The 11,896-nt window shown below is 37.1% G+C and overlaps 1 protein-coding gene across 1 annotated transcript; it reads right to left on the bottom strand.

Annotated features, from left to right (window-relative positions):
* Positions 1-7,180: 7,180 nt before the first annotated feature.
* Positions 7,181-9,050, bottom strand: LOC149248412 (putative expansin-A17). Its single transcript, XM_089456043.1, has 3 exons — positions 8,924-9,050; positions 8,104-8,422; positions 7,181-7,493 (listed from the first exon to the last, which is right to left on the bottom strand). The coding sequence occupies exons 1-3, from the start codon at positions 9,027-9,029 to the stop codon at positions 7,181-7,183; spliced, it is 738 nt and encodes a 245-aa protein (XP_089312169.1). The 5' UTR covers positions 9,030-9,050.
* Between the last annotated feature and the right edge of the window lie 2,846 nt (positions 9,051-11,896).

The raw sequence follows: 11,896 nt of genomic DNA, 5'->3' as shown, positions 1-11,896 counted from the left end.
TTGTATTAATTAGATGAATAGAGAATGTATTACAATTTCTTGTTTTCTTTGATCTCAACCTGCAAGTGAATAACCTTTCTCTTTGCTCAATGAGAAGCTCTGAGTTATCCTTAGTCAATTTTTGCCTCATCTTGAGTCTATATTTCCTTGTGTAAATCCTGAGGAATTAGCCCCTATTTTTCAGAAATTTTTCTCCAATTGATTGCACAATTCCCAAGGATTGATCATCTTACTACATGCAAGACGTGTACACTCAGACTAATTTACAACTTCCTGTTACACTCCCTTGGAATCTCCACTACAACCGAGAAACTTGAATTCCTTGTATGCACTAGGTATTTTGAGTTGATTGATTAGTTAACTAGATGATCACTGAGTTAGAGTGTTGTCCCACTACACAAATAACCTTCCACTAGTTCCATTAATTGTTAGAACTAGTTTAATTGAACACAACTAGAAATAACTGACTTGGATTACTTAAATTTAGCAATCACACATGCTTAACTGAACTCCAAGCCTTCTAACTTAAATTTATTGAGCTAAGTAAGTGACATGAGCCATGTCACACAAGTTAACTGCCTCCAAGTTTTGAGCTGAGGTGGAAATTTGAATTTTCTCAATTTGACCAAGGCAAAGACAAATTGAGATTTTCTTGCTACACTTCTCAACACTCCCTCTTAGCAAGCAAGGGATTATCAACCACCCCTATCGTGCACTTGTGGAAATCAAACTTCCCTCTTGAAAAATCCTTTGTCAAGATGTTATCATCTTGTTCATTTGTAATAATTTATTGTAGCAACATTATCCGCCTTTGTATAAAGTCCCATAAATGATGATACAGGATATCTATATGCTTGGACTAATTGTGAAATACTAGATTCTCAGAGAGCTTAATGCAACTCTAATTATCATAATAGATCACAGATGGATTCATCATCTGACCAAAAAGTCCCGTAAGGATCTTTCTCACCCATATCGCCTCACATGTTGCTTGACTTGCAACCATGTATTCAACTTCAGCCGAGCTGAGTGCCACAGATATCTACTTCTTCCTATACTAGGAAACTACTGTAGACCCAACACTAAAAATTCCAACTGATATATTATTTCGAATTAATGGACTCCCTACCCAATTTGTGTTTGTGAAGCCACACAACTTCACTCCCTCTGTCCATCTGTACCATAATCCATACTGGGTAGTGCCTCTGAGGTACTGTAAAACATGCTTAGCTACCTTCTAATACAATTTGGTCAGCCTACCCATAGCTTAGCTTAGTTGGTTGACTACATAGAACATATTTGAATGTGTGTTCACAAGATACAATAATGTACCCACTAAGTGTCGATAAATGGTAGCATCAACACCTTCACCTGAAGTGGCATTTCCCTTCCTCCAGTTGGTCGCTAGAGCTGTCTCCATGGGTTTACAAATCTCCATGTGAAATCTCTGTATATCTTGGTGGAACGCTTTCCTTGAGACAAACAATTCCCCTTCACTTTTCCATACTTCCTACCTGAGGAAGTAGTGCATGAGACCCATTTATTTCATATCAAATTCCCTTGTAAGGTCCTCCTTATAAGAGTTGATCTACTGCTCATCACCTGCCAATATTAAATCATCAACATATAAAACAATGATAAGAAATTTACCTTCTACCAAACTATGATAGAAGTTTGTATTCACTTCACTTTTGGTGAAGCCCAAACCAATGAGATAACTATCGATCAAAGTGTACTAAGCTTGGGGTGCCTATTTGAGACCGTACAATGCTCGCCTGAGTCTCCACACATGGAACTCTAGAAAAAATGTCTCAAAACCTTCTAGTTTCTCTATGCACACTTCCTCCTCAATAACACCATTGAGAAAAAAAAAATTACATCAATCTAGTGGATCTTCCACCCCATCTATGCATCCAGTGCAAGAATTGATCTAATGGATGAATACCTTGTTACAGGAGAAAAGGTTTCCTCATAGTTAATTCCCTCAACTTGAGAGAATACTTTGGCCATGAATATGGCCTTATTCTTCTATATACTTCTGTTTGTTGCATGCTTAACCTTGAAGATCCATCTTGAACTCACAACTAATTTATTTACTAGTCTTGGGACCACTTCCCAAACACTCTTCTTCATGATGGATTCATATTCTTCCACTATTGCATCAACCCAAATAGGTTTCTCTACTACTTCCTCAAAATAGGATGGCTCAGTCTTTACAAGCTCAGTCATTAGAGCAATGTAACTAGTGCACCTCTTAGGTGGCCTCCTTTGTGTGTGCAAATTTGAATGATCTCCCACATTCTCCCTCACATCCCCCACCAATCTATCAGCTTCTTTGGTTCTTTTTCTCCCTTCTATGGATGGTTTGGCTTGAGTGGATGTCTCCACTCTTCCTTCTTTCAAATCCTCCATCTGTGGTTGCTTCAGAACTTCCTGACGTTCCTCCTTTAGAGTTAAAAGCTCATCTTTTGGTGGGTTCTGGAGTTCCCTCTTAAGAGAGCACCTAATCGCTTTCTCCTCATCAAAATTTACATCCCTTCACAAAACTGTCATTTTGAGGGAATGTAATTACACACGATAATTGTGTGGAGTTTTAGTGTACCCACAAAAACTCCCAACTCTGCTATTGGCTCAAGTTTCTTCCTCGAATGGTAGTAAAAATTCTGAAGTGAGACAAATCTGACTTTCTCCTCGAAAAATCCTTGTTTGGTGTAATCATACCAAGAATCGGACGAGGACTCTGGTTTTGCAAGTAGACTATTGTCTTACATTCCTCTGCCCAAAAATGCATTGGTAGGCCTTGTTCATGTAGCATATCTCTCGCAGTTCCACAATGCTTTGATTCTTCCTCTCAGCTACCCCATTTTGTTGCAGGTTGTGGGGTGGTGTCATCTCTCTTTGAATGTCTTCTTTTGCATATAACTCCTTGAAGTCATTCAAAACATACTCACCTCCATTGTCACTCCTGAGAGACTTCACCTTCTTGTCGGTCTATTTCTTAACTAGTGCCTTGAATTCTACAAACATTGAGAATGTCTCATCCTTCTTCCACATGAACAAGATCCAACGCTTCCTTGAGAAATCATCAATAAAAATAACAAAGTATTTATGTCTTGCAGTGGAGGTTGTCATGAAAGTTCCACAAACATTAGAGTGGACTCTTTCTAAGACTGCATGTGCTTTGTTGTCTCGATCATGGAATATGGATTTCACATAATTCCCCAAGGTACAACCCTTGCAGAGCTCATGCCACTCAAGTGCTCCTTTCAGGAGGCTAGTGGTTATTTGTTGCATAATTTTGAGGGAACCATGGTACAAATGGCCCAATATCCTATGCTAGAGTTCACTGACATCGCGACTCAACACTTTATTTGTGCCATTGCTTAATGAGACACAATATTCCACATCCAAGTTGTACAAGTTCTTCACATGAACCCTAATCTGCTTCACTTGTCTAGTAGTTATGTTCCTCGGAAAGGATTTACCTTTACTGAAGATTACATCATAGCCACGGTTTTCCAAAACTTCTACAGAGATGAAATTTTTCTTTAGGTTTGGAATCATGACAACTTTGAGGTGAAGAGGGGCTCCTAACTCCCTCTTAAAGGTTACTATACAGATCTTGGTAGCATTGTACCTTCCGTTGTCCCCAAGCTAAATTTGAATCTAGAGATCTTTCTCCTCCAGGTCATCAAAAAACTCTCTACACCATGTCATGTGGACAAGACACTAGAAGCCAAGTACCACACACTCCCCATCATAGAGATGGACATGCATGTGATAAGGGTGAAGTCTAGCTCAAACTGTGAAGCCAATTTTTCACCTGCTCCTCCTCCAGGGTTCTTCCTGCTAGACTTTTTGTGTGGACTCTTTGTAGCATAGTGCCTTAACTCATGACAATTGAATCATTTTATTTCAGACAAGTCTTTCTTTTGGCCCCCTTGGTTGGATTTTGGTTTGGTTTGAGATTTCTTCCCTTTTCCCTTCTTGCCCTTTCCAACCAATGCAAAATTTCTTTCATCCTCTCCCTTGGATGAGGTTTCATCTCCAATATTCCTCTTGATCTTTTCTTGTACCAAATCGGACCACAAGCATTCCCAATTCGGTATTTTCTCCATCCCATTCACCGAGTCCTAGTGGTTATTCCAGCTTTTGGGATGTTGGGAATCATGATTGTCGTTAGACCAAAACTTGCAGGCGATTGTCAACAATCGCATCGTCAGAGATAAGAATCCATGAGAGGTGGTTAGTCCATGTCGTGAAACACACGGGGAGTTTTGGTTTATCCGATGTTCAACAATCTCCCACCCCAACACGAGCCAAGTGTGTGTCAAACTCGTGACCTACCCTCTGATACCACTTGTTGAGAATCACGATTGTCGTTAGACCAAAACCCATGGGAAGGCCCAGAAGAGATATGCTCACCAAGTCATCTTCTGTAATAGTCACACAAACCCCTCCAAGCTTATCCCAAACTTGTGTAAATCTGGTGAGATACTGCAGAATAGTATCATTATTTTGCATCTTAATGTTTCAAAGTTTTTCTTTGAAGGTCAATTTTCTATGGTCGCTACTATTCTCGAATAATTCTGTTAATTCCTTCCACATTGCTAAAGGATTTTTTTCCCATGGATATTTGAGACAATGTGGTCTCGCAGTCCCTCCAAGATTAGTCTCCTTGCCCTTGCTACATCTTTCTTCCATTGGGCTAAGTTCTTGGCATCGACTAATCCTAGTTTAGAATGTTTGTTTTAACATATTCCAACAACATGTTGTCATCAAGCACTGCCTCGATGCGATTTTTCCATGCAATGAAATTTGAGCTACCTTCCCTGGCATTCTCTAATCTCAGTATATTGAAGGACATGTTTCTGATCCTAAAGAAATCTTGCTACACTAAAGCTGCAAATTCGAACCTCCTCAGGAAAAACTTCGAAATTCTTATTCTAATATGAATCCTGCTGTGATACCATGTAAAAATATGGTGATACAATTGCAACCGCTCAAGAAGTTTAATCTAAAATCTAGAGACACAATTCTACTCTATTGATCTGTGGAATTTAATTCATAATTTAGAACATCATTCACAAACATGTAATAAAAAAAATCACACATGCACAATGATTTCTAGGGGAAAGAAGCTGTTAAAAAACCCTTAACCCTTCTTGCATTAATCAGATGAATAGAGAATGTATTATAATTACTTGTTATCTCTGAACTCAGCCTGCAAGTGAATAACCATTATCTCTGCTCAATGAGAATCTTTGACGCAGACTTAGTCAATTTCTACCTCATCTTAAGCCCATATTTCCTTGCGCAAATCCTATGGAATTAGCCCCTATTTTTTAGGAATTTTCCTCCAATTGATTGCACAATTCCCAAGGATTGATCATGTGACTGCATGCAACACCTGTACACTCAAATTAGTTTACAATTGCTTGTTACACTACCTTGGAATCTCTAACACAGTTGAGGAAATCAAATTCCTTGCATGCACTAGCTATTTTGAGTTGATTGATCAATTAACTGGATGATCACTGAGTTAGATTGTTGTCCCACTACACAACTAACCTACCACTAGTTCCAATAACTATTAGAAATAGTTTAACTGAACACAACAGGAAATAATTGTCTCGGATTACTAAAATTTAACAATCACACATGCTTAACTAAACTTCAAGCTCTCTAAATCGAATTTACTGAGTGAAAAGAGGCATTGCACACGAGTTAATTGCCTCCAAATTGTTTTCTGATGTGGAAATTCAAAATTCCTCAATTTGACCAAGGAAAAGCCAAATTGAAACTTTCTTGCTACACTTCTCAAGAAAATGTAATGCATTCATTGGGACAATTCTGTGAAAAATAGGGTAATTTAGTATCTAAGCTCATGTTACTCCCCTAGCAACAATTGTCAAGGTATAAGTTATTTTTGGAGTGCTAGTGGATTTTGGAGTGTTAGTGCTCAAATGAACTGATTTGAATATAAGAATATGATTTGGGGTTTTATTAAGTTGAGTTTAAATTGAACTTAGTTTCAATCAACTCGAAAGAAATAATATTATAAATATATAATTCTAATTCTAATCTAAAAAAATTCATTATGAAGATATATATTTTAACATAAAAATTATTATTATAAGGATATAGATAGTAATATTATAAAATAATTGGTTTGTAACTTAGTTGTTATTCAAGCTAGAAATTATGCTTGTGGAAAATTTGTATATAAAATTGCAATCTATATCAATGGGAAAATGGAATTTTATAGATTTGATTTGATAGAAACTAATAAATTGAGATGTGAAGTAAAGACTCGCTTAAATTATCGTGTGGAGTAATTGATAGTAAATATGTTATTTACTTGATTGTGGACTATTTTCAAGGATTTTAGTTTTGGTTTCCTTGCAAATTTTAAGAATACAAGATTACCACACAAATATCTAAAAATCATCATGTATGAATACAACAACCATGTGTATAACTTACGTAAAAACAATTATCAATATGACATTATATTGTGTAAAGACTCGAATAAAATCTTCAAATTATAATCCAAACAAATATTTAAAAAATACTTTTTTAAAATATTATTTTTCAATATTAAACATTATAAATCACTTTAATCAATATTAAATTAATAATCAACCAGAAATATATCTTAATAAAAAAATAATATCTATGTCAAAATAAACCACAACACATTTTCTTTATAAATCATCACTTATACAAGTGCACTAATAATATAAATCATTTCACTCATACAAGTGTACTAATAATATAGTGATGGAATTAGACAGAGGAAGTTAAGCGGAGAATACTCAACATTTTTTTATTTCACCAAGTCAACTCCAGCCCTTCCATTCTCCATATAAAATTAATGGTAAAAGATTACGGCGCTCTTAAAACATTATAAATAAAGAAAGTAACTCCATTCCGATGCTGCTAGCAAAAGAAATTAACTCCATTCCGATGCTGCTAGCTTTCTTTCGGCGCAAGTCTCTCCACTTCCACCCAACATTTGACCAAACCTCAAAATATCATACTATACAGTTGAGCAACAATACCATTCCGAGTAAAAATATTAAACTAGTAGAAGGCCCAGGCAAGCAGTAACGTTTGCAACCTCCAACGATTTATTAGATAGGAGGTCCAAATTCTGTCAGAATTGTCGGAATGCCATTCAATTAAATTGTTGAGAAGCAGCGAAAGTTTGGCCAAATTGCCAATTAGCAGGGGCGACATTGTACATTGTCAGCGTTCTTCCACTGCTTATCGTCACTATGAATGATAAACTCTGTCCGTTCAGATAAGAATTGCTCTGCCAGTTCGCTCCCCAGTTTCTCTGCATCCGTTCCCATCCAGCACTGTTTGACCCTTTTATCCACGCTGCTGTGACATCTCCTCTTCCCCCAACATTGCTAATTAGAACCAGCTCGAAGTAGTCGCGTCCAGCTATTGTGAAGAGAATTCCTCCAGTCCTCTTGCATGGAGTTCTGCAGCAATTCCATTAACACCACTAAGTTAAACATATAAAATATATTTCCGATCGAATTCAATACTATAAAATAAACTTTTATGATTAGTTGGTTCGACACATCAACCAAATTTTAATGATGTGATTAATCCTAAAGATATTAAGATCAATCTTTAGGATCAAAATATTATTAAAATGGTCTAATTAATGGCTATTTTATTTGGGAATATTTTAACATTTGATTATCACCAGACAAGTTAAAATTGATCTCTTTTCTGATTGTCAAGAAATTCCTACAACACCCACAAAATATTTTGTTGTGTGTATATATATTTTTTCAATTTTATCCAAATCTAGAAAACCAACATGAATACAACTACTTACAAATCAAATCTAAACACCAATTAAATTATTTTATGTACAAAATTTTAATACATTAAACACTTTTTAAAATTTTAAATACTAAATTCATTTATACATTAAAAAAAATATATATTTAACCAACCAAAAAAATGAAATGATATTCTAACTTCCGCTGAAAAAAAACCATTAAATTGTGACAACATTATGTACCTTCTATTCTAACTTCCGCTGAAAAAAAACCATTAAACTGTGACAACATTATGTACCTTCTATACTTCACAGGCACAATGCCGGCTTTGTATTGAGCAATCTGTAAGAAGGCAGGCTGTGACATATCGAAATGCTGAAGGGGTGGATTGCACCACCCTCCATTGTCATTGGGTAGGGCGTAATTCGGTGGACAGAAATTGGTCGCGGTAATGATAATCGATCCAGACCGACACCACTTAGGAACTTTAGCAGCGTCGCACTTAATTTCAAAACATGCTCCGCACATCTGCTCATCATTGAACAAAGCGGTACTGAGGGCTGCAGTATTTGTACCATATCCTCCGTTAGACAACTCCCCATACCCGCATGCACCCCCTGCACAAGAAAGTAATTAACATCACATGTTAATCATTTAATTCATCAAAAACTCCGGTCCTTTCTATTGGAATTTGTCATTGCTTTGGGATCAAACAGACTCCGGTCATTTCTATTGGAATTTGCCATTGCATTGGGATCAAATAGTAAACGATCTAGCATCCCATCTCAGTTCCAATATATAGTTTTCCCATCCAAAATTTTGGTCGTTCCAATCTTTTTTCTTTTTAATTCAAATTGGGTAAGCCCTTAAGAATACTTTTTCTATCAAAATGATATCAGGGTGGAACACTTCTCAAACCTGAAACTTCAAAAATTCTTATCAAATTTATACACCTAAAAGAGAGGTATAAAATTTTAGAAATTCTTACTAGATTTATGCATATTTTTAGTATAAAAATTAACACTTACTCATAGTTAAACCTATGAGGTGCAGTTTAGCCATAATTTGAAGTATCAAAGTTCAAATCTTCTTTAAAAAACACCAAAAAAAGTACTCACCCATAGTTCCAGAAGCATCGCTTCCACCATAAAATGTAGCGTGGGCTGCAGTCCAAGCAGCTACCACAATTGCTCTTTGCAAAATCGATACCAGCGTAACAACCATCACAATCAAAATTCGAAATTCCCTGGTGGTCGCCATCGTGATATAACACAGCCTTGAATATTGCCTGTCAATCTTTCTTCCTTGGCGCAACTCACTTTCCAGTTGCAGCTATATATACAGGCTTGGCATGTGGGATTTTAGGCCAAATTGTAACTGTTCAAGAACCGACAAAGGAGCTTTACCGGTCAGAACGTTGTACGGTTTTCGATCTATGGGTTCAGTTTGTTGGAGGGCCCCGATTGACTTTGCGTGTCCGACATTCAATAACTGGAGCCTACGGTGAACGGCCATGCAGGAAACCATTTTTCCCGCAGGGAATCCTCCCTGCCTAATTTGGACGATAGGCTTTTTTATGCATCAACAATCGTCAACACTTTTACCCTCTTCCGTTGGATCACTTGAGACACTTTCAACCATTGATTTGCAGTGTGACTGCTTTTTCCAAATATCAATTGAGTTATTTCACTCTGAAGATATTTTTACTGCTTTTTCCATGCCAGTTGTTGTTGTTCTTCTTCTTCCTAGCTTTTGAGCTTTTGACAATCACTATACATCTTCCCTGGCTGTTCGCAATCACTCTTAGTGACGTACCCTGGATATCATTATTATACTTCGCTTATGAGCAGTCCTCATGTATCCGTTAATTCTACATAATTAATAAAAATCGTAAGCATTTGATTTCGGTATGAAGCTGTCTTGCCCTTGGTTCTCTTTAATTCAACATTATCATCAATTTGCAAGCGGTAAGGGTTCCAACTCCTCTCAATTCGCTGTCATTCTTTGAAAAATTTACAATAAACTAATGCTTATCACCATTTGGCTCCCTGTGCAAGTGGCTCTTGTTTTCCATTGTTCTTAATCCTAGATCCTCCTGTGTACTGGTTTTATTGTTGGTATTGTTTGTAAAACTCTGCTTAAAGCGACTTTGTTTCACATCTTGTTTATTCCACACCGATCATTTTTCATTTTTTAGTCTTGAGTTTATTGATTTTCATTGATGGCTATTTGTAAGTGGCTTTTGGTTTCAAACCCTGGCAAATCTATACCAGTCTTTGATTTGGAATTAATATTCTAGTTAATAGTAATAAAACATCTTGGCAGTCTGTCTTGGCTTTGAATCTTCTCAATTCCATGTTCGTCCTTTTGTTATTATGATTACAGTTATTGAGCTTCTCAAGGGTGTTGGTTTTGATTCCATGTTGCTGTTTGTATTGTCGTTATGCTAATTCTAGTGATGTTACATTTACTAACTTATCTGACGATTTTTTTATATGTGTGACAGTCTCTCGCCGAGGAAACGAAAGCTAGGTATGATAAGGCTGTCTTTAAAGTAGTGGATCTGGTGAGTAAAGCTGTCGATACAAGGTTGTTATATTACTTTTTAAATTGATTATATCTTTCAAAATTTGAATCGCTTGTTACTTGAATGACTGGAATTAAATAACGTGAAATCTTATTCGGTTGATTTTCACCAGGATGATTATGCAGCAGATGATGAGCTGTATGAAGAAAAATTAAAGAAGGAAAAATTAGCATTTTTATGCTAGCAACGTAAGATACAAACATTCTTTGACCAGCAACATTTATCCAGCTGTTTATGTCCAAATGTTTAAGCATGTTGGGAAGCCTTTGCATATTTTTCGTTGGGACAACATATCCTAGCATATTCGTTAAGATAATTTTCAAAGTCGTTTCGCACTGCATGCTGTTTTTTTAAACAATAATTTGGTAAAATTATATTAATATAAAAACTACAGCAGATGCTGCGGCAGGAATGACATCACAGTTTTGTTCAACGGAGGTCAAATAACAGTCCCCAAAAAAAATCCCAACGCAGGCCCAAAACAGATTTCGGGTTTGTCCTTATACAAAACCATCCATCACTTCTCAACCTTGTATATTCTATAATATATGCCTAAGATTCTTATAGTCCTGAAAAGCATAGAAATTAACAAAAAGCATAGGGATGAGCTGCTTCTTCCAAATCTGTACTAATTGGCTCAGGGTCCTGATTCACGTTTTCCATTTCCTTGTCAAGCTGGTGCAGTGTTTCATCCTCCTTTGTCTCACCCTGGGATGAGTTGGCCGAGAGTCTTTGATATGAGGCCACAGACTAATCCACCCATGCTGAAATTGAGTGCCAGACTTTGTTGGAGATTGCATTCTGCCTCCAAAACTGCCAGCTGTTGCTTCAGTTCCACAGGAGACCCCATGATTTCTGCAGTCTGAGGCGTAATCTGTCACTATTATTATCTCATGAATTTTTGAAGTAACATTGAGAAATTAGGATCTGTTGCAATGGATATATTCCTTATGACTCCTGAGCAGTTTGCGAATTTCTTGAAGTTCTCTAAAATCGATCAGGCACCTAATCTCACCAATAACTTTTCCTATTATAAAATGCTCCATGTCGCCTGCAGTCCCACTCCCACACCACGTTTCTTGGTTCTTGAGGGTGCTCCGATATCCCATTTTCGAGAACTGGGAATGCTTCCCTGGATTCAGATCGAAGAACTGCAGATTGCCAGGTGGCACAGATGGGTCGGAGTGAAATATTTCTTGACACCAGCCTGAAGCCAGCAGTATCCCTGTGTGCCAATATACCTCCAGCACGAAGGCTCCTCTGAAAACTTCCAAACTAACCAGCAGAAACCCAAACGACAACCAGAAGAAATCGATGAAATGTCTTACCAGGCGAGAACAACCGTATTCTCCCCCCTACACTTCTCAAACAACATTGCCATTATTCCACTGTGAGCTGGAGAAAACCATAAACATGGACATAAGCATGCACATTGCAAGCCTAATGCATGCGAAGGAGGGACTCATATCCCTTCACATAACTGCCTGGACACTTGGTGAAGTTA

The sequence above is a fragment of the Pinus tabuliformis genome, chromosome 7 (genome assembly GCF_031772625.1).
Source record: "Pinus tabuliformis cultivar Carrire ecotype Pingquan chromosome 7, CPIR1, whole genome shotgun sequence".
In the NCBI taxonomy this organism is placed as follows: domain Eukaryota; kingdom Viridiplantae; phylum Streptophyta; class Pinopsida; order Pinales; family Pinaceae; genus Pinus; species Pinus tabuliformis.
Note: the sequence above shows the minus strand (reverse complement) of the source record. Positions and strands in the feature narration are given on the sequence as shown.

Excerpts from the sequence above, each read along its gene's own strand:
- LOC149248412 (XM_089456043.1), bottom strand. The coding sequence starts at position 9,029 with ATGGTTGTTACGCTGGTATCGATTTTGCAAAGAGCAATTGTGGTAGCT. Across the intron at positions 8,423-8,923 it reads CGATGCTTCTGGAACTATGG|GGGGTGCATGCGGGTATGGG; the intron begins GTGAGTACTTTT and ends TTTCTTGTGCAG. Across the intron at positions 7,494-8,103 it reads GTGCCTGTGAAGTATAGAAG|AACTCCATGCAAGAGGACTG; the intron begins GTACATAATGTT and ends GAATTGCTGCAG.